General features: G+C 41.9%; 2 protein-coding genes across 7 annotated transcripts in view; both read right to left on the bottom strand.

Moving 5' to 3' along the window:
* Positions 1-6,808, bottom strand: part of LOC112972964 (cytochrome b5 reductase 4) — a 35,677-nt gene extending 28,869 nt beyond the window's left edge. For 4 of the 6 annotated variants that reach the window (XM_026080239.1, XM_026080242.1, XM_026080241.1 and 1 more), the window contains exons 1-4: positions 6,691-6,808; positions 5,370-5,523; positions 2,365-2,465; positions 32-116 (exon numbers count right to left, since the gene is read on the bottom strand). In XM_026080239.1, the coding sequence (XP_025936024.1) occupies positions 32-116; positions 2,365-2,465; positions 5,370-5,523; positions 6,691-6,765 (415 nt within the window). In that variant the 5' untranslated portion in view covers positions 6,766-6,808. Of the gene's footprint in view, positions 1-31; positions 117-2,364; positions 2,466-3,548; positions 3,602-5,369; positions 5,524-5,968; positions 6,077-6,690 lie in introns of those variants that run through there. The other 2 variants (XM_026080240.1, XM_026080243.1) reach the window with 2 other exon arrangements.
* Positions 6,809-8,396: 1,588 nt separating this feature from the next.
* Positions 8,397-10,975, bottom strand: RIPPLY2 (ripply transcriptional repressor 2). The gene is made up of 4 exons (XM_026080258.1): positions 10,896-10,975; positions 10,723-10,840; positions 10,481-10,545; positions 8,397-8,565 (listed from the first exon to the last, which is right to left on the bottom strand). The coding sequence occupies exons 1-4, from the start codon at positions 10,973-10,975 to the stop codon at positions 8,397-8,399; spliced, it is 432 nt and encodes a 143-aa protein (XP_025936043.1).
* Positions 10,976-26,294: the final 15,319 nt, after the last annotated feature.

The raw sequence follows: 26,294 nt of genomic DNA, 5'->3' as shown, positions 1-26,294 counted from the left end.
ACATTAGAAGTTTAATTCTAAAAACACTCACCTTTTGGAACAGCAACAGGCTTGAGAGCCATTCTTCCAACAAGACACTCCTTCAGCATGGATTCATAATTGACCCAACGGTGAACCTATATTAAAAAAATTGATTTTCATAAAATTTGTCATTCTTACTACATTGTTATTCTATGAAGTGAAATACCATACCAAAAGAGTTCATTTTTGGTACAGTGGCAGATTTTAATTTAGCAGAAATTTGTTTAACCCAGGCACTTATTGTTCAATTATTCAGCACTTATTTTTACTTCTATTACAAATAGCACGTATTTAAGTTTAAAAAAAAATACAACCTTGAAAAGCAGACAGTAGCTTAATTTATTAATTTTATGCTTTGCAGTATCTGAAGACCACAGTCTTGAGCTATAGGAAATTATACCAAAGATTCCAGAAGGGCTTTTTTATAATGTTTACAGCATCCCAGCCTGTGCTTTATGTACTTAAAGGAACCTGAATAGGTCTTTACCACAAGCAAAATTAGTTTTTTCTAGATACAAATGATGGGAAAAAGGAGCAGCTGATGAAGGAAAGACAGACACCATGTAACAGTTTAGATATATCAAAATCTCCTACAAGCTTGGTGTATTTCTGTTTATTTATTTCTTATAAACACTGAATCACTGGGAAACAATCAATTTTAGAAAGTCAAATAAAGTGAAGAAAAAGCAGAAGCTTTACAGATCAGAGCTGGAGACCTTCCATAGGAAATGGATAGCAGAAAAGCCAATTCTGATATGGCATCCAGGATGACATCATGAAAAGAGAAAAGGAAACAGAGTGCAACATGACAAATTTGAATGGTATGTAGAGATTAAAAAAAAACAAAAAACAAAAAACCCTTCAGACTGGAAAAGCTGAGGAGATGAGACAAGGATGTCCCATCTACAAGCAGTAGTTTCCTAGTATACAGATAATGGAATGAAATGAAGGATTTTGAAGTACAATTAATTTTTCAGAACTTACTCTGAGAAGCACTAGCAGCCTACCAAATATTTGAATAGATCAGTATCTGACCAACACAGAATGCTAAAGCAGAACAGATGACAATGGAAATGTTTCCAGAACATAAAAGATATCAGCCAGAAACAGAAGTGTGAAAAACATTTTATGAGTCTGAACACTGTTTTCCACTCCTAGGCCAAAAAAAAAAAAAAAAAAAACCAAGTAGCAAGTACGTAGGTGAACTTAGGAACAATTCGATGGACTTCTGAATATGCATTGTGAGTAAGAAGTACCAGAATGGCATTTCTCTGCTAACAAGATTCCTATTTCTGAAGATACCACACAATACCTGACAAACAGYGATCTAGAATCAGAATTTCAGGCCACAATTTGATACTGGATGAACTTTTTTAGAAGAGAAACTGCAAATTTCTTTAAACCAGAGATGCTTTGTGACCAAGGGAGAATTATGCCTGAACTCAACACTTCATTTGCGAAAGGATTAACCAAAATAAACTGAACAAAACAAAGCAAAAAGGCTTTGTCACATCTTTCCCTTGCTAACACGCATTGTTAAAAACATTGCGCAAATAACATACCGTGATGTAAGAACTGTAAAGAGATAAAAGAACTTCTTTCTGCTCTGTCCCTGTTTCTCAAAACATATGAATGAAAGAGGCTTAAAGAATGTCTGTTTCTAAAAAAAAAAAAGATACCAACTCAGTGAATCATCTCTTAGAGTGCATTTGTATAGCACCAGGTTTGCATGGGATTCCTTACAGAAAGTACATCCATGTTGCAAATCCTTTAAGAGTTTTTTTAAAACATCTAAAAGCAAAGGGTAAACAAAGAAAAGACTTCAAATGTCATGTTATGATTTGTTCACAATCAGTTTACAGCAGTGCCAGCAGTTTTTCTTAGTACTTTGTTAACTGATAATGCAGCAAGCAAGTTATTAGACAAGAGAATCCTACAAGCATTTGTCAATACACAGTGAATACGCTCTGAGAAGACAATGCCTCCCAAGAGACAGCAGTTAGTCGATGCAGAAATTTATTACGAAGGAGGTATCTCAAATTGTTGCTAACTTTATTGCTATTTCAGCTAAAAAACAAGTAATTTAATAAAATGGTCAAATTGAAGCATCAGCTGAGCAATGTAGAGTGACATCTCCATTATCATCTTTTGATACTAGATTTAAACCATATGCTACTTTCAGCACACTTTAGTGCAATTCTGAACACAAATCCATTGACTTTCCTTAACCTTGAAAAAGTTTAAAACACGATTTCCACAGGGATGCCCTAAAAATAAACAGAAAATGTGCGTTTTTCAAAATACCTTTTGGCRAGCAAGTCATTCACTGCCAGTTGTTCTCACCTGATCAAAGAGATCTGTACCATCTGTTCCCGCTGCTTGCATTAGTTCGTCCTCACCACCAGGATGATATTCCATGTATGGTGTGACATTATACACAAGTCCTGTGGAAAATGGAACATAAATACCTGTGAGCAAATTTCTAAGACCACTATAACTATTTTCGCATCACCAAAACCAGTGTAAGAATTAATGTATACTAAATAGCATGTAATGGCAAACAGTAAGCATCATCAGAATGAATGGTCCGACTTTCCAAAAACAGAAACATAAATTACACAGTCATATATACCACAAGACATATCACATGGAGATGTCACTCCTACGAAGTCATACCACTTGTCCCAGTGAATGTCTGGGGGCACCTACAGGGTCAAGACTTTAACAAAAAAGCACTTGAAGTTGCACATGTTCTATCCTGGCTATGGGGTAAAAAAGCAAGAGACCGATTTAAGCAGGGACATAACACTGACCCAGTTAGCGCACAAAACTGTCTTCCCTTTCCCTTCCAATTAAGTTACTCCTAAAGTGCTCTCACAGTTGCTTCCCTGCTACCATTTACATACGGAATAAACACCTACAGAGAGGAACAGTCTCCCATAAGGAAAAACAGCCATCATTGGCAACAAGACTTCCATTCTTCAGATTCAACAACATAAACTACACATACTCCGTACTCACTAAAGGCTTCTAACACTGATAACATTTTTGACCCAGCAAAAGCACATTCTTTCTACACAAGTACTATTCTTAGTATTTCCAGTGAGATAAAACAATGCTTCACAGGCCTGAAAAGATGAAGTCTAATTACTGTTGCCAAGCAACTGAAGTAATTAGAGCTTGGAGAATGCAACTAGAAACAGGTTTAACTGCAGACATACTGCTGCTTAGAGAACTAATATAGGTCTACCTAGCAGAACATTTGAAGTTATATAAAATTAGCAAAACAGGAAGCTACCAAAAGTGGAGCCATGCCAGTGCTCCCATAAGAAGCTTTTAACTCATTAAAAAGCGTGCATTACTCCAGAGAGAGAGGTAGGCATTGAGCACGGGGTGGGGTGGGGGGCAGTCAGGGAATACAACACATACCTAGGACTATCCTATTTCATAACAGCAGCCCTCCAAGTTCTCCCCCATTTACCTCTCCAAGAAACAACAAAGAAATTATTTTTGCACATTTTACTGACCTGGTCTTCTGATGACTGTATCCACTATGCCATCTTGTGTGTGGCACTGATTACTGCACACAAGAAAATATATTTGTAAAAATCTAAATAGTAAGGACCTCCTGAATGTTAGCCTAACAGTCAATTTACCAACAAACTTGCACGAGTAAAAAATCTCATTTATATACCCTTCACTCACTTCTTTTTTAAACCCCTGGCATCCCACTTAACATATCTGTGGCCTATATGACAATTTTGTTTGAGGATCACCTTACTAGTTTCTGAACAGAGGTAGTTCCTGATCTTCTTCCACTTCACACCCTTCTCATCACTTTCTGCTTTTTCCCCATAGAGCTGCAGTCTAACTACACCAAAGCAAAGAATTCATTTAGTTTTTCTACAATGGTGTTATTTTACAACTTGTCCATATATCATGTCAACAGATCATCTACCAGGATTCTCAATTATGCTGTGTTTTCATTATTAGTTTTAGGACAAAGAAAAGGTGGAGATGTGAAAATTAAAGACAGATGCAGAAGCAGCATGATAGAGTTTTTTGTAAAAATGAGCCTTAAAGATGTAGCCTAGGGGGAATAAGAGATTAAAAACAAAGCAGAAGTATTCTTAAGCAGTGATTCCGTCTGTAGTAGTAAGTGTCCTTTTTTGTGAGGGAAATAAACACAGTCCACAGTAAACAACCTTTCTTGAGTTCTCCTTCTGCTATAGTTTTGTTAGTATGTCCGAGATCAGCACACACAGGGCATTAACAATTTTATTATTTTGTTAAAAAAAGCTAGTATTAAGTGACATTTTACCCTCTCTTTCACTCTCATTCCCTTTAACACCCAACATAACCACGCTATCACCCTTGTAAAGAAATTCTTAAATTTCTTTCGATAGTTCAGAGCTGACATCATGGCAAATATCAAAGCTGTTCCTTACTAGGTTAAAGAAGTTACCACTGACACGAAGCACTTTTCCTAAAGAAAGATCACATTAGCCACTCTGGTCTTTCTTAATTTATCTTCATAGAAGTACCGTTATCATAACAAATTTAAGGCCACATTAGCATATTTTAATCTCTAAAGAATGACTAAACCAGAGAGCAAACATTCTGCTTCTTTCTGCAAGACAAATGGGAACTTCAGCTTCAGCACTGAAAAAGCTCTTCTAGACAGGGCTATTGCTCCAAACCACCTTTAACACACTGTTAATTCTAATTATAACGATTTCAATTTTTGAGCTAAATTTTCTTAAAATTAGTTACATAAAAAGCATGGCTTCGTTACTACAGGTATTTGTTCTTATAGGCAACAACTGCTCTGTATGGCAGCTGTCATTTGCCTTTCTGAATTTTATGATGAGGAAGTAGTGTATGGGTTTACACACACTTATTTCCCAAAGGCTGTTGTACAGATCTGAACAACATTTTTAGAAGTTACACCTTCAGACATTTTAAAGTGATCACTAAAACTCTTCAACTGCTAAGGACACTAAACACTTCAAGACTGCAGACTGTCAGCACATGTCAGCATTTTCAATGTCTTATTCTTGCTAAGCTCCTGCTGTTTGAGCATCACCTGTAACCGTATGTTTTATTATTTTCATATACAAGCATACAACAGGAGTAAAGTATGCTCACTTTGAAGACTTCTTAAGAAAGGCTTGAAAACAAAGAAAAATTTTTTGTTACATAAGATCTCTAACTCAAACAAAATTGCATCCTGTTACATTGAAGTTGTATCTGGCCTAAATGTAGTGGTTGTTGCTGTTTTTTGGTGGGTTTTGTACAGAAAAGACACTAGCCAAAAAAAATGTAGAAGCAACATCACAGCAACCAACCTCTTATACATATCCAGCAGTCCTCCTTTTTGTTGTGCTTAGCAAGCTCATCTTCAGTCACTTCAATTAGCCTCCCTTTCAAACCAGCCAAGTCTTTCCCACTTTTAGTGAGTCGAATCCAATCCATAAGACTCCTTCCTGGCTTTAAAGGTACCTGAAAAGTAGTAAATGTGCAAACACTGGTAAACTCTAAGGAAAGAGACAAGCCACTCAAAACACTTTTCTAAACTCTCAAGGAGGACTCGGGCAAATGAGAAACAAAACAACCTGTATTCTTCACTAATATTTGGGACCCCTATACAGCAGTAAGGCTGGTTAAGGAAGTTTCCTATTTAATAACCCAAGCAAGGGAATTCTTAAATACCAACAAACATTAACCTGCAGATACCAAGTCCTCCTGTAGCTGCAGTACTAAGAAGTTTTATCAGTGACATTTTAGCTATGGCCTGGAAATTTGTGAGCAGCAATGAAATGGCAAATCATTTACAAAGAAAAAAAATTTGAAAAATCAAGGTTATGTAGGAAAAAGCATTTGAAATTTCATCTTCACGGTATCCAGTAAGACTTTCTACAAGTCCTGCAGCAACTAGAAAACTCACGCAGGGCAAGCCGGGGGAAGTGCTCCAGCTGACCACAGACATACTAGCCACGGCCTGCCCCGAAGGCAGGGCAAGATCCTAAGGCTTCCTCCCCTCTTCCCTTCCCACCGCACCGGGGGCGGGAACCCTTTTGCTCCACATTCTAACAACAGAGAGAACAGGCCTAAAGCATCGCGGTCTTAAAAAGCCGCGCCGGAATCCAGGATAATAACCCTGAAGAGCGCACAGACGCAAGCCACCCGACGTTACTCCAGCCTAACGGTTTGGGCCCCAAGCGTGATTTCCACAGACACACGCAAACACCGAGCGCCCCCAAAAGGCTCCCAGGGTGAACGCCGCAAGCGCAAGCTTTAAGTTGCACGCTGTAACGTTAAGTTAAGAACGGCTCCAGCAGAGCTACGCAACAGGAAAGCCAGGAGAGCCGGGACAGGAAGTGTCGCCATCCACCTCCGCAGAAGCGGCGGCAGCACCGCGGCAGTGTCCGGCCCCGCCGCCGCTTCGCTTTTCCGCTCGCAGCAGCTGCGGCGTTACGAGACGCTTCAAGCAAACCGGCGCGGGGCAGCCCCGCCACGGAAGCGGCCCTGCGAAACGCCCCGGCCCCGGCCGTGCTCGCCGCGGCGGTAGCGCCCGGGAGCCGGACACCGGCCGGGGCCGCGGCCGGGGCCGGGGCCGGGGCCGCGAAACACCCCCTCCCTCCCGCGGCGGGCCCGAGCCGCCCCTACCTTGCTGCGGCCGCCGCCCGCCGCCCGCTGCTGGGAGCGGGGGGCGGGGAAGGCCGGCGGTGGCACGTTCAGCATCCCGCTGCCCACCGCGCCGCGGCCTGCGGGCACGCCGCGAACGGCGCACGCGCGGCGCGGGGGCGGGGCGGGGCGCGCAGGGGGCGGGGCGCGCAGGGGGCCAGCACCGCCCGGCCCCGCCCCGGGAGCGGCTGTGCCGGTGTCACCCGCGGCGGCCCTGGCCCGGGGCTCGCTGCGCCGCCGCGTGAAACGGCCCCTCGATCCAAACGCTCCCGTTTCCCTTTCCCTGCTGCCTTCCAGGCCCGCGAGCCCGAGGTGTTCTGCCGCGGCGCGGTTTCGCTGCCAAGCGCTAAGGACAGGGCAAAGCGCAGCCGGTGAGGATGTTTCCTGAGTAGCTCGTACRCCATTGCGCTAAAGTTATTCTTACAGACCCCTCTCCTAACTTCAGGTGCGCTGTTCAAACGCCGAAACTATTATAACAGGGATTATAATAGATAATGCAATTATATATATCTTACATATATCTATTTTATAAGATGAATGTTATGCAATTATAACATATAAAAAATATAAAAGATATGTGTATATCTAAAACATATAGTATATATGATTGTATATACAATATAGAATTGTATATAATGTATATTGCAATGTGTAAATATATTGTATTATATATGGTAATGCAATTATAACTGCTGCCTGCATTTTCAACATAAAGTGCTGCCTGCAAGGGATTCAGTACTTCTTGCCATGCCGTGTCAGGCATGCTCTGGGTGTATGCAGTGGGGCAAGTTCTTTGGGGCTGCTGCTGCAAGGCCAGACCCCATGCACCACAGCAGAGGTCAGGCAAGGACAGTTTGGTGTATATACATAGGCTGTACCAGACAGCAGTATTTGAGTTAAAATTTTGGATCTCTGTCCTTTTAGGGGCTTTGGCCTGGATGATTATTACTGTAGTTGTTGCAGCTCATTCTTTGTATTACCAACATAGTCCAGACTTTGCTGTGATTATAGTAACAAAAAAACCATACAATTCTTGATGTCCAGTTCACACACAAAACTAATAATAATTTTACACTGCATTTACATTTAACAATACAGCTCATGCACATGAGAGACCTAAGGCAAACGCTTTCTTCAGTCATGAGTGAGACCTGTTAAATCAAATTGTCATATTTAAGTAAAATTTGGACCCTTCTCTCCAGCTGGAAAACAGCTGTAATGCTTGTCTTCCTCACCACCCCCAATGTTTGAAACCCCATTATAACAGCAGGCACAATATACTTGATCCAAATTGATTCTTTGATGTGCCTCTGCTTTGGGCCTACTACACCATAAAGAAAACCTTTCCTTGTTTCCTTAATTATGGAGGAAGTCATATAACCACAGAACCATTTAAAGCAAGACATCCAGATCTTTGCTCCTAGAATTGGTGCCCAAGTCTATAGTCTACAAAATCTAGGGCCTAGAACTCAAATATATTTCCTTGGGGGTAAAGAAAATATAATCACCACCCTCCCTGCCTAGAAATGGGACAGGACTAGAATGAAATAAAAGGTTCATATAAAATTACAAAACATTTCAGTTTTATTAATAACTTACATACAAATAAATTATCTTTAAAAATACTATAATACATTATATTATGTTTAAATAAAACGTCTTGGAAGTAGCCTTGGCCTTTCCTGCAATCAGCAATCTGATTCCATTCTTGAATCTTGTTCTAGATCATCATCATCATCCTCTTCACTATCTGAGTCTTCATAAAAGGAAATTGTAGCTTGAACCGGAAAGTTTTTCAGAAGTGCTTCAGCTTCCTGATATAAGTAATCATAGCACCTTGATTTGGGCCAAAATAGTCTGAAACAAGTATACAACAGGTTTATTTGTTATTACATATTCTACTTGGATGCTGACAGAAAGGAAGCAGTGAAGTTCTGTTTATCTAGCAGACAGCTTCCCACCTGAGTTTTCCCCTCACATTCTCAGTCATCACTAAGCTACTTTCTACTTTAATATAAAAATATTCTCTGGATTCTGTGTTTTCATCCGAAAAGGCAAAAATGCATTTAAAGCCCTAGTTTTCTAGCAAGACTACTCTAAAGCCTGAGATCCACTACATCTCAGAAACTTACCACTGGTACCTTAATAGGATTCCTGGGACCTGATCCAAATACTACTGACCTCATGGGAACAACTCCCAGGAAGTGTAACAGGTGTTGAACAGGATCCCCAATATATTTGGATTAAATTAGTGCTTTTTGTTGTTGCAGGTCAGATCTTGGCTCTGGTTTACAGTGGTCTAAGGCAAGACTCAAAGTGGAAAGGAATGATAGTGACTAAGATTAGTGTTAAGAGGATCAGGCCTTGATATTTCACCCAAGTCCTGTCTTACCAAGAAGAATCATCTGCTTTACTTCTTAAAGATGCCCCATGCCTCTAGTTTTCAAAGTAGCTTCCATGTTCTACCCAGAAATTAACACACAAATTGCTGATATCACTGTTTAGGGCTAGCAGATAGTGAGATAGTGTTACTCAACTAATATAATCCATATTTCCTGTTTCTTTTCAACTAGCAGCCTCTTTTGCTTACAGTTTGAAAGTAGCTGTCAGAAAAAATACACAGTAGAGGCCTCCAGAGATTAGAAAATAGCAAGTTGTGACAAAAGCAATTAAATACAGATTATTCATAATAGAAATACATCAGGTTACAGAACTGGATGGTTTTAYAGCAAGTACAAGAATGCTTTCTCAGTTACTGTTGCAACACTGCTTCCTTTGCAGTACGAAGTAACTGATACTTGCTTCATAAGATTTCTCCACCCCCAGTGTTCCCTCCAGCAATCACCCATACCTCTAAGCATGTAAGCAGTCTCAGTGAAGTCAGTGCAATTGCTTAGGAAGCATATGCCTCAGCATTTAAGGGATCAGAGCCTAGATTTGGGAGAGACCTGCATCTTATCTGAAATAACAACCTGTGTTATTCAGCCACCTTGCAGCCAACTACTAGTACTAGCTGAACACAGCTTCTCCTGTGGATTCAGCTGTAGTCATTTGCTTTATGCCTTCATCAGAACTGACAGTATTGTTCTGTTAGTTCCACATTGCTGATGAGTTCTGTTTGCAAGATGACTTTGGATACTTTGGGGTTAAGTAGTTTACAGATGCAGATACTATTACCACCTTCATCATTAAAGCAGCAGTTACACAAGTATTTCTCTTGGCAATGCTGGCTCTATCAGTTCATGTCCTCTCCTTCTGTCACTTCCTCCCTCCCAGTGCAAGGAAGCAGGTGCAGGCATGGACATGGGAGTTTCATAGTGAAGCAGCCCATGAAGTAATTCAATTTTTCAATATCCCTCCCCCTCCTTGTATTTTTTCCCTCCAGGGCACAGGAATGAGCAGCAAGGTGCTTCAGCCAGCCCTGCCATCACAAAAAAGATGCCATAATCACTGTGTAACTGTCTTAAGTCCCAAACCGCAGAAGCACCTGAGCATCTTAAAGATCAGGTAAATGCATGAGTGCTGGCAATCATTTGCTCAAGGGCCTGTAAGTTCAAAGGAATCTTGACCCCCATGCCCCTCTGAAGGTACTTAAATAGCTACATAAATATTTGAAAAAAATATATATACACACACATATATGGCCCCGAGTACTTTGCCAGCCAGCGCTGCCGAGCAGGAGGCTCTTCCCTCCGGCTGCAGCAGCAGCAGCAGCGAGGGGGGGGCGGCACCGGCGCTGCCCCGCAGAAGCCTGCCCTGCACAGCCACTTACCTGACGGGGTGCGTGTACTGCGCCAGCTTTCGGGAGGCTCCCGCCAGCCCGCAGGGGCTGTGAGCCTGGGGACGAGAGAGCAGAGATCACATCCTCGGCCGGCTCGGAGCAGCGCGGCGCCCACCCTCAGGGGGGCTCAACCTCGGCAACCCCCCCCCCCCGCCGCCCCCCCCACACGCACGCAGCCACCCCGTGGGGATGCTGCGAAGCCGCGTTCCCCCCCGCCACACACACGCACTCACCGCAGCGGGCCCGGTGCCGGGCCGCCGGGCCGCCTCGCCCTGCGCGGGCACCCAGGGTCTCCAGAAGGGCGCGGACCTGCGGGGCAAGGGCAGGACCGTTAGGGCAGAGCCGTTGGCGCGCGCGCGCGGCCGGCCCCGCGCACCACAGCGGCGGCGAGGAGGGGGGCGAGTACCCGTGCGGGCCCTTGGGGCAGCTGCGGGGGGGCAGCGCCGCCAAGGGCGGGCAGCCGCAGCGCATCCGTCCGCCCTCCATGCTCTGCCGACCCGCGTAAAGGCAGCRCCGCCACCCACCTCGCCCTGCCCGCCTGGGCCCGGAGGCTTTTATACCCGGCGGCTGATGAGCGCGGCGCAGCCCACCTCCCCCGGCTCGTTTGCCAGCGCCATAAACAAAAAACGGCTCCGCGCGAAGGCGCCGCTGTGTAAACACGGAGCGCGGACGCGTGCAATGCCCCAAATGGCCCGGGGGGAGATTTGGCAAGTCGGTGTTAATCACACTTGGGCAGACACATGGCCGCTGTCAGGCGGGGAGCCCGTGTGGGAACGGGGGACGGCGGGCGCTGCCCGCGCTGCCCCGCGCTGCCGGGCCGCGGCCTTGCTGCCCCGGCGGGGGCTCGGCCGCAGCCAGCGCGGCCTCTCGTTGCTGGAAACGGGCTCGTTTATCCCCTGCAGCAGCATCGAAACGCGTCGAGGGAGCCGCGGCCCAGTGCGAGCCTCTCCCGGCGAGTCTGCACCCCCAAACACACGGCCCCCGGGGTGCGTGCTGGTTTCTGTTGACACGGACCGCTTTGCAGGCAGCCCGCGCCGGACATTGCGGGGTTCATCTCCGCTGCTGCAGCGGGACTTTGATCAGAGGTTCGCCGTGAGGTGGGGATAACCTCCCAAGTCTCTCGTGCAGGGTGCTTGGACACGGCCAAAGGAATTTCCCCCTGGGGTAGTGGGGGAAATGACACTTCTGGGGGACCTCATTTCCTAAGACGTCACCTCCCAATACACTCCCTGACATATTCTCCCTAAGATAACATCATTTTCTTTAGTTAGCATAGTGGCTTTTTATTTACAGGGTATTTTTACCAAGGAAATGTGCCTTCCCTGATTCTTTTTCATGTGGTCCTGGTAATTTCTTCCATTGCTAGCATCAGATGTTGTTCCTACATGCACATGGTTTAGGCCAAACTCATGCCTTTTCCCTGTTCCCCAGTATTTAGGGAGTTTATTTTTACTTCTGGGAGGTGTCTCATTTTTTCTGAGGCTGCAATCTCTCATGTGTGCGAGGGGACAGAAACAAAGGTAGCGATCACATAAAAGAGCTAGTAAATAATGATAATCACAGCCCTGGGGAAGCTAGGAAGGATTGTGGGGTCAAGATGGCCTAAATTCTGAAGTCGTGTTTCAATCCCAGTTAATTTATTGGTCCATTAAAGAGTCATGTTACTGTGCAAGGCACTGTACCCTCTGGCGTAGTATCTGACCTGTTTGAGCTTAGCCATAAGCAGTGTGTCTACCTTAGCACTGCCCAAGAGTAGCTGCAGGTAGATGGTTCCTTGTACCTTCTCCACAATATCTTCAGCAAAATCCAGTTCGCTAAATAGAAAGCAGTATCAGCAGTCCCAGTTGTAAAAATGGTACATATTAGAAGTTGTGTGGGAAACATAATAAACTTAACCAAATATGTCAACAGCATTTTTTTGGATCAGGTCAAAACCGGATACAGACTGAATTGCCTTTCTGAAGAAAAACAACCTCTTACTATGAAAGAGAAATAGATGGAAAGGAGCATGCTTTTAAGCTTGTGCATGCTGTGATATTTTCTGACCTGATCAGTGGATGTGTTCTGTCATTTGGGGGGTCCTGCCATTTACCCACTTGGAAGAATTGGCAACCATTATGACTTTAGGACTTAAAAAAAGAAAATACATTTTTAGGACTTTAGGGTTAGGTCAAACATTTAAAAGAAAAAGATTTCCAAAGCAGTTTTGCTGCACTGTGATGTATGATTTTGTTTGCATTTTTCCTGCCTTATTTTCACTGTGGTTTAGAGTCAGATTAGTTCAAATCAGAGTGAACAAAAGGCTCAGACTCCTGGTAAATGCTCATCTTACAGTTGAAGGGAAATAGAGAATGGAGAATGGAGCAAAATGACTTGTGCAATAAGGGGAGTTTGATCATAACCCAGACTGTATCCTTTTTTCTTCTATTTCCAAATGGCTAGTGTGAAACCTTGTCAAGTGAGGTAAAGTGTAAAAGAGATGTTTAAAAACTGTCTGATGTCAGATTTTTCTTTTGCCTAAATGAAGTGAGAGCAATAATTTTTGTAGCTGGTATTTCTCTTTCAAGAAATATAACACAGGCTGTACACAAATTAAAAAATAAAGGCTAAATTGGTTGTCTAAGGAAAATCAGAAACATCCTCCATCATATTAGCATGGACAAAGGACCATTTGAGCACAAGAACAACACTGTTTGTTTTATAAAGCATAAAAGTGAGTTTTATCATCTACAGTAAGAGCAGTGAAAGAGAAATCGAGAAGGGGTGTCTTTGGCCAGTGACCCTTAATTGTTTTAGAATTCTTTTTAGTACCTGCCCCAAATGAGAAAATGTCCTAAGAAGAGAGTGTGACTTACCCCTTAGCAAACAAACTGAAACCAAGGTGTTGAAAGGATAAGGAGAAAATAATGACTAACAGCTGTTGTTCCTCTGCATATTTTCACACTAAATGACTCTTCTTGGCCTTGTAGTTTAGTAATGCAGACCTGTTTATTGAGAGAAATACCTATGTCTGTATTTGCAATAATATCTTATTGTCATTGACACCATGGAAAGAAAAAGAACCTAACATTTTGCCATATTCCAGGTGATCTTGATATGTAGACTAGCAATTGTTAAACAGAGGCTGGAAGATTGATTTAGTTCTTTGTCATGGTTGTCTTTCCTTCTTCAGTTTGTGCACAGAGTAAAAGTAACAGTGCATTCATACATTGCTATCCAAGCTACAGTTTAATCGTGCTGAAATGAAGAAGCAGGAGCTACACGCAGTCACTAAGCAAACAGCTGGTCAAACAGGATTGATAGAACACTGTTAACAACCTTTTCTGAGTATAGTAGTGGAAAGCACAGTTTTGAATTCAACAGAAAGTCTGATTGAGGCAGACCCTTCATGCATTCTTGACTCATGAAATTAAAACAATTTTCTCCCCTCTGTGCCTTAATTCCAGCTTTTGTTTCAGATTTTTTGTACTTCAGCATTTGACAAAAAAAGGTAAATGCTGAGCTGAAGGTTGCTGTCAGAGTTACGTATGTAATTCTGAACTGCTTTTAGTAAAGCAAGGCTGAGAGTCAGAATATAATACATTGTGCTGTAAATATAGTAGAATCAAAACTAAAAAATTGTTACATATTTTTATTTACTTTCATGCAATAATAAAAATGTCTAGGCATTSTATCAGTTTTCAGCTGCTTGAAAGGTTCTCTCAAGATTAATGTAGATTTATTTATTTCCACCTATCACTTTCCAGGCAGGCCATACACGAAAACTTACAGGGTTCAATTCTGTTTAGCCACACTTCAGTTTTTATAGGAATTGTTGTATAATTACAATGAAACAATTTCAAATGCAGTGCAAATAATTCTTGTACAGTCACTGTGGATTACAGTGGTATAGTTAAAAGCACAATTTAGTTTTCTTAGAATGTATACCAGGCAGTATTTATCCATAGTGAAATTAATTCACTTGGTTTGGTTGCAATTGATTAGAAGTGCTTTTGTGGCTTTCTGCAGTATGACATCTTGAAATGTAATGCACTGTTAATAGGATACACAGAAGAGCAAACACAGAGGTCTGTGCAGCTCTGACTGTGCTGCTATAAACAAAGAAGGTGTTCACAAATGGCTTAGAGCTAAATTTGACAAGACAGTGCTAATCACACTTGGACATGGGAATATCTGGACAGAGGACACTCAGCTGGCTTCATATTAGCCTCTGTGAAGGCAGTGATATCTCTTATTTATTAGTAAAATATGGTGCATAGTATGAAAATCATTGCATGAGTTCATGTATGGAGAAAATGGGCTTGATCTTTAATATTAGAGTTTTGCTTTAGTGAGACAGGCAGGGTCAGATCCCAAGGGACTGCTCCTCTGCTTACTGAGACAGGACTGAGAAAACTGATTAACAGAAAAAATTCAGTCTTGACTATTTCATAGCCTAGCTTCATCTTGATGTTGATTTTGATAAAATTTTAGAACCAGGTTTTGAAAATTGAGTGTATGCCTAGTATTTGCATACAGATATTTACTGTATATGCATATGACATTTATTTACGTGTATAGCCTCTTAGCTGATAAACTGGTCATTTTTTGCAAGTAAATATAAAGTTTGCATGTGCATGTGGAATTTGTGTGCATAAATTAGGCAGATAAAAATTTATGCACAAACAGAAGTACTTTACTGGAAACATTGCAGTAGTGTCTAAGATATGAGGCGTCAAACGTTTTTTATTTGTGATATGATATATATGGCATATTTTATGCTATAATTTGAAAGTAAAACATCAGTTTCTAAAGAACAAATAACAGCACAGATGGTTTTACCAGCCTCTCTATCCTTACCATTACTTGTTTTTGATATGGTGTTTTAGATATCACTAATGTACCTGAAAGCAGGCTTGGTTCAACAGTTCTGCAGAGTGAAATCTTTTTTAGTAAATACAGTGAGATCCAGATTAGTTCCTAAGAAATAAAATAAATACAAGTCCATTTTTCTTCTGGGAAAAAAAAACAAACAGAAATTAATCAGCAGATAAGTCTATTCTCATTACCAGTAACTATAAAACTATAGCTTGGCTAATAAAAACTGTGCTTGTCCTATTGCTGTTGTCATATTTTGTTCCTTCCTATTCATATATAAAAATGCAACCCTTGTTCAGACAGTCTAATTCCACTTAAACCCCAGGCTCCAGGTGTTTCCTATAGGCAGGTGTGTTTGGAGGCCTAGAGCTAACCAACGTGAAATGCTCTTAGAGCATATAAACATCCATCTTTCTTCTCCTCATCTCTCTGGATTTTGACTAAGGTGCAGTGTCATTAAATGCCTGATTTTCATTTAATGTAGAAAATGATTTTTTCCCTTCCTACTTGATGGGACATGAAGGATTGCAGGAACACTGGAAGGAAAATATTGTGAGAAAGAGGGATGCACTTCTAGATGTCTTTTCCCCCCTTGGTGCTGTTGGGAACCCAGTCCCTTGTGACGTGAGGAGTGCTATCACATAGGATTAGTGGATTCAGGAGGGAATGGCCTCACCAGAGGGACAGCAACGGCAGAGCTCCACGGTCCAGTCTCTTTGAGACTGAAAAACCTAAACTTGCACTGGTTTATTCCAGCCCCGACGCTGTTTTAAACCTGGTGATCACGTGAAATGTGAGAGTGGTCACTGATATCTCCTGGGGAATAAGAAATACACGTCTGTGCTTGTGTGTGTGGCACACACACACCCACTGGAGGCCCCACCGTATACATGTGGCAAGGTGTGACTCCACACAGCAGGTTGGGTTTCCTCATTTCCCTCCCCCATTATACTCCACTCCCAAGCCCACGCTGGCAAATGGTAAAGGATAATGTACCCATATGGGAAAGCAACACATTAAGGGTCTAAGAATGTGTAATGGGATCAGCCACTGGTTACAGCGGTCTTTTTTTAAAATAGGAGTATCATTTGCTGTTGAGCTATGGGCACTTTAAATTCCACGCAGATAAGAAACAGAGACATCGGTGCTGAACACSAATCTTGTCATTTCTTTTAATAGAATGGGAGTTAGTGAAACACTGATACATCATTAATGCTGGGACTCAGCAAAAGMATCTGGCTCACTCAGCATAATGCAGCACAATGTCACAGGGTTTGCTGCAGTTGGAGCTCTCAGTGCTGCAGTGTGGCACTGGCAGGATTTGCCCTCTCGCCACTTAAAAGAAGTGAGAAGCAGCCAAATGAAATGAACTCACTCCAGCCCGACAGCTATTGACAGAAAAGATGAAGAAATTAGATAATCATTGGAATATCCTGATCTGACTCCTTTGACTGGTAATACAGTCCTTAGCAGTGTCCTCTCTTGTCTCACAGTGTACCCATTCAGTTAAGTGTTTCTTTGGATTTATTGCTTCCCTGGCTGCAAAGACAGTCATGGAAACACAGTGGTTGTTTTTCAATTTCCCCTATATCTCTGAGACATCAGTACAGCATCAACCCTTAAACAAGATGCATGTCACTAAACTTGTGATGTATTTATATACATCGTATCATTCAGCATTTAATCTCTGGCAGGAGGGAATTAACTGCAAGAAACAGCGATGGCTGAGCCGTACCTCTGGCAAGCAAGCACCTGAGAAAAGCAATGTGAATCCTAAAGATAGCAGTGCCAGCTCTGAAAAGTACACACAGTATCTTGTACTGTACTGTAAGGATGACAGAGCTTTTACAGAGGCGCCCGGAGACAAGTCCTGACAGAGACCCCTAGCCCTGCGGTTCCTTCTTGTCTCTCCCCACAGAGAAGGGGGACTTCTGATGACCAGTGTCATGAGGCTGCAAATTCCATCGTGGCAGGATCTCAATACTTTCTAATTGCATGCACAGGAATTCTAAGTGGTAGCACTGAACACAAGGAATACAGCCTTCATCGTAGTCTGCCTGTCCCAATTAAGATGCACATGAATGGCAGAAGTACCTAAGGTGAATATTGGTACTACTTATTTTTAGGGCTGCCTGTTAGTTCCCTTAAAAATCACACTTTCAGTTGCTTATAGCTTCCCAAATTCTATCTGGACTAAATTTTTCCATGCTAGGATTATTAGAACTTAATTTGGGGGAAAACTGCAATCAAAATAAGACAGCTCGAATCATTCAGTCATTTATGAGAATGAGGAAGAAACAGCAGAAACATTGTTTTGCAACATAAAAAAATTTTAGTGCCTTTTTGGGGGGGAGAGCTTTAACAATTCCAGCAGCCGTGTGTGGTTTCGCATCATGAAGTTTGCCACTGCACCAGGAATTTGCCTTTCGGTCTGTCTCTGAAAATCCACTCAAATGTGGCCAACTTCCAGGGAATGGTTTGACTCACTCACTAAAAAGACTTTGAAGAATTTAGTTACTAAATTCCTTGAAGAATTAAATCTACCTTGGGCTTATTCCATCCAGAGCTGATCAGGGCTCTCCTTGCAAGCTAACCTCTGTGCTGCTTGAGCCTGGAATGCATCTCAGAGCGAGTTACCCAAAGCAGGAAGCACTTGCTTTCCTTCTGTTCTCTTCAACTTCCTTCACATAACCCAAACACAAGGACTGCAGCAAGAGGAGGGTGGCAGGAAGAGGAGGAGGAGAAGGGGAAGAAAGGGACAACCTTCTGGTTGGCAGACAGAAACTGGGAAGAGGGGTGGAGACTGGGTTTTGTGGGTCATTGAGAACCGGGAATAGAAATGATGTTCAGAGGAGATAGCGGGAAGTTTTAATTAGCTGGAGGGAAGATTAAGCCTGGAAAAGGCAATGAAGGGGAATTGGGGTTGGATGGCAGGGGAACACGGCCACCTTGGTGACAGTCAACCATGTTCACCAAGACAACTCCCTTTGCCCTCCTCAGGGAGCTGCCCACAGCCCCATGGACCACCCAACTCTTCCTGCAACATTTTCCCATGCCATGGCCTCCCAGACTGTATCATTCCCAAACAGGAGAGCCAGTTCCCAGCCATATTTTGGAAGGAGCTCCTGGGCCTCTCCAAAGGGTCAAGGGAAATCTGTTTCTAAAGAATAGATTGTGGTGCCAAGGGTGAAAGATGGGTGGAAGGAGAAACCAGGAGAGAGAAATAGTACTATTAGGGTGAGGAAACTGAGGKGAAGGACTGAGGATAGGCAGGGCTGGAAGTGCCTACAAGTGGCCAAAAGACTGGGCAAACAACCCAAAGGCATGACACAGGTTCTTCCAGGTTGGGCCTGGATGTCTCAGTCCCAGAGGTGGTCTGGAGAGGGGTCTGAAGGGGTGAAATCTGGGACTGGGTAATAAGAAATGAGGCAAAGAGCCRAAACAGGGAAGAGAAATGACTAAGATATTTGTACTTTTGAGGGGGAGGGAGAGAGGCATCAAGTTCAGAAAAAATAGGTTGAGGAGTTGTGGGCCCAGTGTATGCCTTTCCAAAGCCTGGGATGGACCCCAGGAGTCCCTAGCCACTGGCAAAGCCTGTGAAACCTGGTGGCAGTGTCCCATCACCTTCTAGTGAGTTTGCAAGCGGTTACCACTAACACTTACTCTGTTAATTCAAGTGACAAGAGCCTGTATCACAGATCTGAAGTTTTCCTGTCCAAGTGCTAATATGGCAATACCTGGTGCAATTTTTTAGTTTTTCTGTTTACATTTCTAAATACCTAGGAATTCACTTCCCAGACTGTGATAAGGGAACACTTTTTAACATTGCAAAGCCAATCACTTAAAATTAATGGAACTCCTGAAAAAAAAAGTTTTTTTTTTCAGAGGTTCCCATGTAATTTAGCTCACCCAACTTAAGTGTCTAAAGGTTAGTCACCTAAGTCTAACCTGGTGACTTCAGGCTGCCTTTAGAGTAATGGAAAAAAAAATCTAAGAAAACATGTCTAGGATGCCTAAAATGTATAGGACAGGCAAGATGGCAAGATGGCTGGCTCTTTGGCACAGTCTATGTCTCTCTACTGACTCTAAAGGATGACTATTTTAGCTTTAAAATGACTAACTTCCAGATGTCTCAAGTTAGGTAAGATGAATCCCATATATCTCATGTATGTTTCTACATTTTTGCGTGCCTGATATTTGAGTCTGCAGTCTGATTTGTAGCAGTGTTGAAGTTCATCTCCTCCAGGGTTTGTGAGCACAAATTCCCTGCTGTGATTCTGCACCTAAACAGCTTGGACACTCTGGGGTTGAGGCTCATAACTGCAGCTCAGATCAATGCCTATCATGCCGTCCTGTATAATGCAAGGTTATGTAGAAACAAGATCATCTTTATCTCAGATTGGCCAGCCAGGTTTAATGGGACTCACAGAATCACAGAATCACAGAATCACAGAATCACAGAATGGTTGAGGTTGGAAGGGACCTCTGGAGATCATCTAGTCCAACCCCCCTGCTCAAGCAGGGTCACCTAGAGCACATTGCACAGGATCACGTCCAGGCGGGTTTTGAATATCTCCAGAGAAGGAGACTCCACAACCTCTCTGGGCAACCTGTTCCAGTGCTCTGTCACCCTCACAGTGAAGAAGTTTTTCCTCATGTTCAGATGGAACTGCCTGTGTTTCAGTTTGTGCCTGTTGCCAGATATCCATGACTCTTTGACATTAAGTGTGTGTCCTTAGTTACCTATGTATAAAATGGCAACAGCAGTAATACACCCACGAGTGCTAAAGGCGCTGTAAATTCTTTTCATTAATTCATGCAGCCACTACAGTTACTAGTGTTACAGGAAACTCTTAGCGAAATTCATCAGAGCAGTATTTTGAATTGTGGATTGCAACTTTTTGCTATGCAAGAAGAAAGTCTGAGCATGCAGACTGTACAGCGAACAAGTGATAGATTGAACCACAACTCAGTAAATTGTCATCACCTGTTCTGGGCACTGAGAGAGGGAAGGGGCTTGCGAAAAAGCAGGATGTGCTCATGCCATCAAGGCTGCCATAATGCACACATATGCACAAACTCAATTTGTGCAGGCAACCATGATTCTGGCGTTTTTCTGACTTTCTGGTGCTTGCTATCACAGTCTCAATAATGTTGTTTTGACACATGAATGTTTGTGAGTGTGAGACAGATATGTCTCTGTTTTACTCCATCTGGAGTTTCTGCATAAGGTTCTCCCCTTTTTATTTCTCTAAAACACTTCTGTGTGTGYGTTATATGTGCCAACTTTATATTCAAAATATTAAAATGTTCACTATAAAATATATCAAAATATTAAATATATTTTGTAAAAAGTGCTAAACTATGAGGTGCAATGTTTGGTTTTGATATGAGTACATATATTCAGATTACTACAGGGATAAATGTAAAAGTAGATGATAGCAAATTTTTGCTGATAGGCATAAACTTGCCATTTAAAAAAAATTTGAAGATAGTTATCACAGAATTTTTAAAGCTGCATCTTCCATGTTTCTACCAGCTTCCTCTGCTCAGCATTTTATTGATTTCTTTTTTCTCTGAACTGTGGCTGCAGTCTCATTATCACATATCGAACACTTGTAATTTCTAGCATCCAAAATACAAATTCCAAATCATTATGATTTCAAATTACTGTAAATTTTCTTGTCTCATCTTTTCATTTTTCCCCTGTTGGATTTGTCTCATTAGTACACTTTAAGGATTCCACAGATCCCACTTTCCAAGTTACTGATGCAGCTTTAGAACAGAAGTCTCCCAATAATTATCATTTTGTTAGTCAGCCAAGTATCTCTCTGGCCTCCAGGCACTACTGCAGCATAAGTATAAAAAAAAAAAAAAAAAACTCTGAAATTTTTCCACTACATTTGCCTCCTGTCTTCTTAAACTAGTACTTTATTCAAAATAAAAGTTCATATCATATTAACTTTTTTTAAAATTGAAATACTTTAGGGCTATATTAAACATACTATATTATTGCCATTTAGTTTTTCTTACTTCCAAAGAAACGTACCATAAGATATACACAGATATATACATTTTTTTATATATGCAAATATGTACTATATACACACACACACACATATATATACACAAAGTATATATTAAGTTCACTTTTACCTGAATAGATATGACCTAGCTGGAAGTTGCCGCATAATGAGTATAAACCTTGCCAGATATATCTTTCTAAATATGTAAGATTTTGACAAGTGTATATTTTTTAAAATGCTGCTGCTATTAAGAAGAAATCCTTTAAAACCCAAAGAGTTTTTGGTGTGTTTTCTAGCTGAAAAGCAGATCTCGTCATGGGAATGATTGCCTCAGCAGCTCGGCACTGCGAGAGGGCTCTCTTTGTGCATGACATAAGCATGAGGCAAATACTACAAAACACAATGTTGTTTAAAATGCGGACCTTTTTAGCAGCTATTTGTCTGAAACAAGAATTTTACATGCATTTCAACATGTGTATTTGAAGTCTGTTTTATTCATTCCCTGCCTCGCTTATCAAGGACACAGAGGACATGAAAGAGACTGCCAGGCCTCATTCGTACAAACATTAAGCAAACATTCTGTTAAAGCAACTTGTGCTATATATATTCTTAAGGACCTTGTTGAACCACAGTCTTTTTCTTTGAATTTTGACCTATATTAGTAATGGCTGAAAGCTAGGGTTATGTAATAACTGCAGAGTAGGTGGAGGCTTCATTTCCTAGTGCATTTTCTGCCTTTAACAGAAGAAAAAACCCTCATCCTGACTGGCATCAGGCTGGCAATCTATAAGGGATTCAGCAGCCTCGAGAGTAAGCGGCATTTTAAAGCCTCTCCAGCTTCCCCATTTAACCTGCAGCAATTTCACATCTGAGCTCCAGGAGAGTCCTGTCAGTTCGCGGCTGTTGCCTCAGCCCTAACGAACACAGGGCCATTAGTGGGAGGCAAAGAAAGCTCGTGTCGACGCCGCACGATGTGCACCTGCTCGGTCAGGCAGAGGGGCAATAGCGGCGTTGAGGCTCCCTCCTTGCACCGATGTTCCTCAGAAAGCTGCCGAGCTCAGATGCACCTCGCAGGACTGTTTATAGCCAMGAGCAGGGAAACAGCGGAGCAGCCCTGCTTGTTTTTCCCACACCGCTACCAGGACAAAATTTTTTTGAAGAAAGACTAATGGAGCTTTTCCAAAGAGTAAGGTTTCGATTTTTCTTCCCTTTCCTGCCACAGCCACTCTTTTCTCTCATTACTCTCTTTCCAGGGTAGAAGAGCAGGTGCGAGGCAGACTCACTGGCAGATAAAAGATGTTCTAGTACTATAATTATAATCAACATTTATTTGTGAAATACCCAAGGGCTTCTAGATGCACCACACATAGAGGAAGTTCTGCACAGAGAGGAAGTTCCCCACTCCCAGTCATCACACCATAAATACTAGTAACTTCAATCCATGGGAGAATTCCCTTTCCTTCCCTTTCCCCTTCCCTTGCTATTTTCCATGATGATTTTCAGTCAGCAAGTGATGCACAGACTGTTSCTTCTAACTCAACCTGAGCCATATCAAGGAGGTCTATCAGTGAGATGGACAGACTCGCCAGGCATTTCTGTTCTCTTGCTGAATTTGACTTTTATGGTTAAGTTTCCAGGGGAGACATTACACACATTCCTATTTATCAGCTAGGATTTGTTTTCACTGAATATCTCCAGGACTGTTTGAAAATCATTGTTTTCCTAAACTAGCATTCCARTGAACAAAATAAAGTCAAATGCAGAATCTATGAAAACCACAACTTTAAATATGAAGTGGAAGCAGTCTGCTAGCACTCAAGATTCAGAAAGGCCTTAGGAGAGTTTTTAAATTGAGAATTGAGGAAAAGATGACAGGTGCAAAAGAGCATGCAAGTTGGAGTGACGCATTATCTAAAGGGTAAAACCAAAAACACTCTGCATGCATGAGAGAAGATGATAAAATCCAGACAGAAAGCAACAAAGGTCAGTTTAAGCATTCCAAATAAAATGGGGCATATATAAATGGATTACATTGAGATTCAGTATGAAAGTGCTCTATGTAAATGCTAGGAGTCTAAGAACCGAGATGAATGAACTGAACACTTAATTTTAAATGTTGCTAATAATAAGCATCTGAGAAACTTGGTAGGAGACAATCAGTCAGATATTGTATATAAATGATATCTAAATAGAAAAGATTTTACCATTAGAGGACAGTCTTTCTTTTAAAAAAAAGCCCTATGTTTCAAACTAGTTAACAGCATGGAAATGTGCCATAAAATCAGTAAGGGTTGAAATTCCCTATCTGAGGAGGAATGCTAGCCAAAAGCTAGTTGTCCAGCACTCAGACGACAGATAGACATATCCCAAGGACAGTCCATTTCATCCCAAACAAGGGGAAGGAGTCACTGTCTGCAAGTGCCTGTCCCTCTCCATTGACTTTACCTGGCAAGCACCAGCAAAATGCTTACCTCCAAAATGGTTAAAGCTGAGTGAGATAAATCCACCTGATGGTCAGGGCTATACTGTTAATGACTTGACCAGGTGGTGACAATGGTTGCAAAACACCCATGGATTAAGCTAAGGAGGCTGAAAGGGTTGGAGGTACCAGTAAAACAGGAGACTTCAGCTGTCTGCAGGGGACTAGGAGAAATTCACGGTGCGGTGTTATACGGAGGTGACAGTTTTCAATTCCACAAGTGACTCCTTCTCAGCCCACCTGGTCAGATAACTTACAAGAGGCAAAGCCACCCTAGACTTTGTCATGAGCYGTCTGCAGGGCCTATTTCTACACGTGGCTATTGAGGAACAGCTCTGTAGCAGTGAGCCTGAGGTATTCAAATCCAATATCCTTGTAAAAATGGAAAAGGCACACACCCCCAAGCACACATACACTAATTACTCCAGCAATATTTAAGTTCAGAACAGGAACTACTTACAAATGATGAAGCTAGTCAAAAGGAGCTGACAGGATAGCTAAAAGAATAAAGCAAAGGTGAATGTTTTCTATTGGAGGCAGTCAGCATGGCTTGTACAGCCAGAAGTCACACTGCACAAATGTGCTAGTCATCTTTTAAGGTACCAGCAAATTATCATGTACAGAAATCAAAATAAAAGCCACCATTATATCACTCATAATTCTATGGTGAAACTGTATCTTGAGTATCGAATGAAATTTTGTTCTGCCCTTCTTGAAGAAAGGATTCAGTGTAACCAAGAAAAAGGTACAAAAAGGCAACAAGCAGGATCAGATACTTGAAACAGCATCTACACAAGGGGAGTAAACAGGATAGGACTGTTAAGTTTGGAAAAAAGGTGACTTAAGGAGCTTTATCAGGTGTCTCTAGACCATTAATGATACAGGGATAGTAAACAATTATTTCTCATAAACTAAGATCTAGAAGCACCATGTAAAGTCGCCATGCAACAGGCTTAAAAAAAGATGATGATTTTCATACAAAGTGTAGTTAAATTGAGAAACTCATTGCTACAGCGTGCTGTACAGACCAAAAGCATAAAGTTAAAAAAATGAATTGGACTTAGTTATGAAAGACAGACACATGAGAGACAGCTACATCAGAGAGCATGATTTGGATACAATCTTTGGTTTAGGAAGTCAGGGGAAAGATCAGTATTTGCCCCACTTCTGTAACCCTTTCTCTCAGCACCCAGCGTCAGAGACTGAACGGTGGTTGAGACAGGATCTTGCCTGGCCTGGGACAGCTGTTCTTTACTCCTAACTGAAGTAAAGTCATTTAAAAATTGAATAGAAAAGTAGATTATTGTTTTTTCCAATTCTACTCATCAGGTAATAACCTTTGATTATTGTAAACTGGGCTTGATTCCAAGCGATAATTTCAAGATGAATAGCTCCAACTAAGTTATTATATCCCAAGGGCTTTCATTTGTAAATGAAAAATGAAAATGAATACCAAGTATTTCCTAACTGCATGAGGGAGAACAGCCTCCATCTCTGATTATTTCAGTGAAACTAAGCATATTTAACTCATATGAAATATATCCCCTTCAATGCAGAATTATTATTCCCAGTTTCATACTCTTCTGTTAGAGTGAGAATTTGCGAAGAAAAAAGTTAGCAGTACCAGATTGTTGTTTTCAGACCAGAGCTTCCACTATTTGCAGTTGGTTACTGTTAGAAAACACAGAAAATGGTGTTGTGCTTATGTGCCTTTTTCGGGTGGCTCAGGACATTCTGTGATCGCCTTGAGACCCTGTGGGCAGGTATGATAAACTTAATTAAGCTCCTTAAGCAACCACGTTCTGACTCAGTAAGTGTTAACACTTTCCCTTACGCCTGAGCAAACAGAAAGATCTGGTCTCCGAGTGCTAATGCAAACAACACAACGTAAGCAATTTTTGCAAATGGTCCTGAAAGGTTTTCTAACAAGGCAGTGCTAATCACACTTCTCACTTAGGAAGATAATTTTACTCTGTTATTCTGTATCTTTTGAGTGGAATCTTTTGGTGCATACATGAAATTATTTGGGGGTGTAAGGGGAGGGATATCTGTGCTAAGAAGATCCTAAATAGTCCTCCTATACCAAAAAACCCCAAGCAACTGGAAGTTAAATCTGCAGAACATTTCCCAGTAACATGGAGTTGATTTTTTAAGGTTCTTACAGCCCCATATAACAGTATTCTTACAGAACTGGAGCTAGTTTCATCCAAGTTTGTAGCTGGTAAATCTACATATTATACAAATATCTAAAGAACACATATGCACAGACATGTGCAGAGATATGCAAGGGTCTGTATAACTGATCACGATGGGCCAACATCTGCATGCCAGCATTTCTCAGCATTTCAAATGGCCCTATCAGCACAGTTATTTCATCTCTGTGCTAAACAAATTACTCGTATTCTCTCCCCTAGTAGAGCTTTCTCCCCATCTGAAGGGCTGT

Source organism: Apteryx rowi, unplaced genomic scaffold, assembly GCF_003343035.1.
Source record: "Apteryx rowi isolate R43461 unplaced genomic scaffold, aptRow1 scaffold_512, whole genome shotgun sequence".
NCBI lineage: Eukaryota > Metazoa > Chordata > Aves > Apterygiformes > Apterygidae > Apteryx > Apteryx rowi.
This window is presented reverse-complemented; position numbering and strand designations above follow the sequence as displayed.

Coding starts and splice junctions, on each gene's coding strand:
- RIPPLY2 (XM_026080258.1), bottom strand. CDS start 10,975: ATGGAGGGCGGACGGATGCGCTGCGGCTGCCCGCCCTTGGCGGCGCTG. Junction 10,841..10,895: donor TGCCCCAAGGGCCCGCACGG/GTACTCGCCCCC, acceptor GCCGCGCGCGCG/CGCCAACGGCTCTGCCCTAA. Junction 8,566..10,480: donor CAGTACACGCACCCCGTCAG/GTAAGTGGCTGT, acceptor TACTTGTTTCAG/ACTATTTTGGCCCAAATCAA.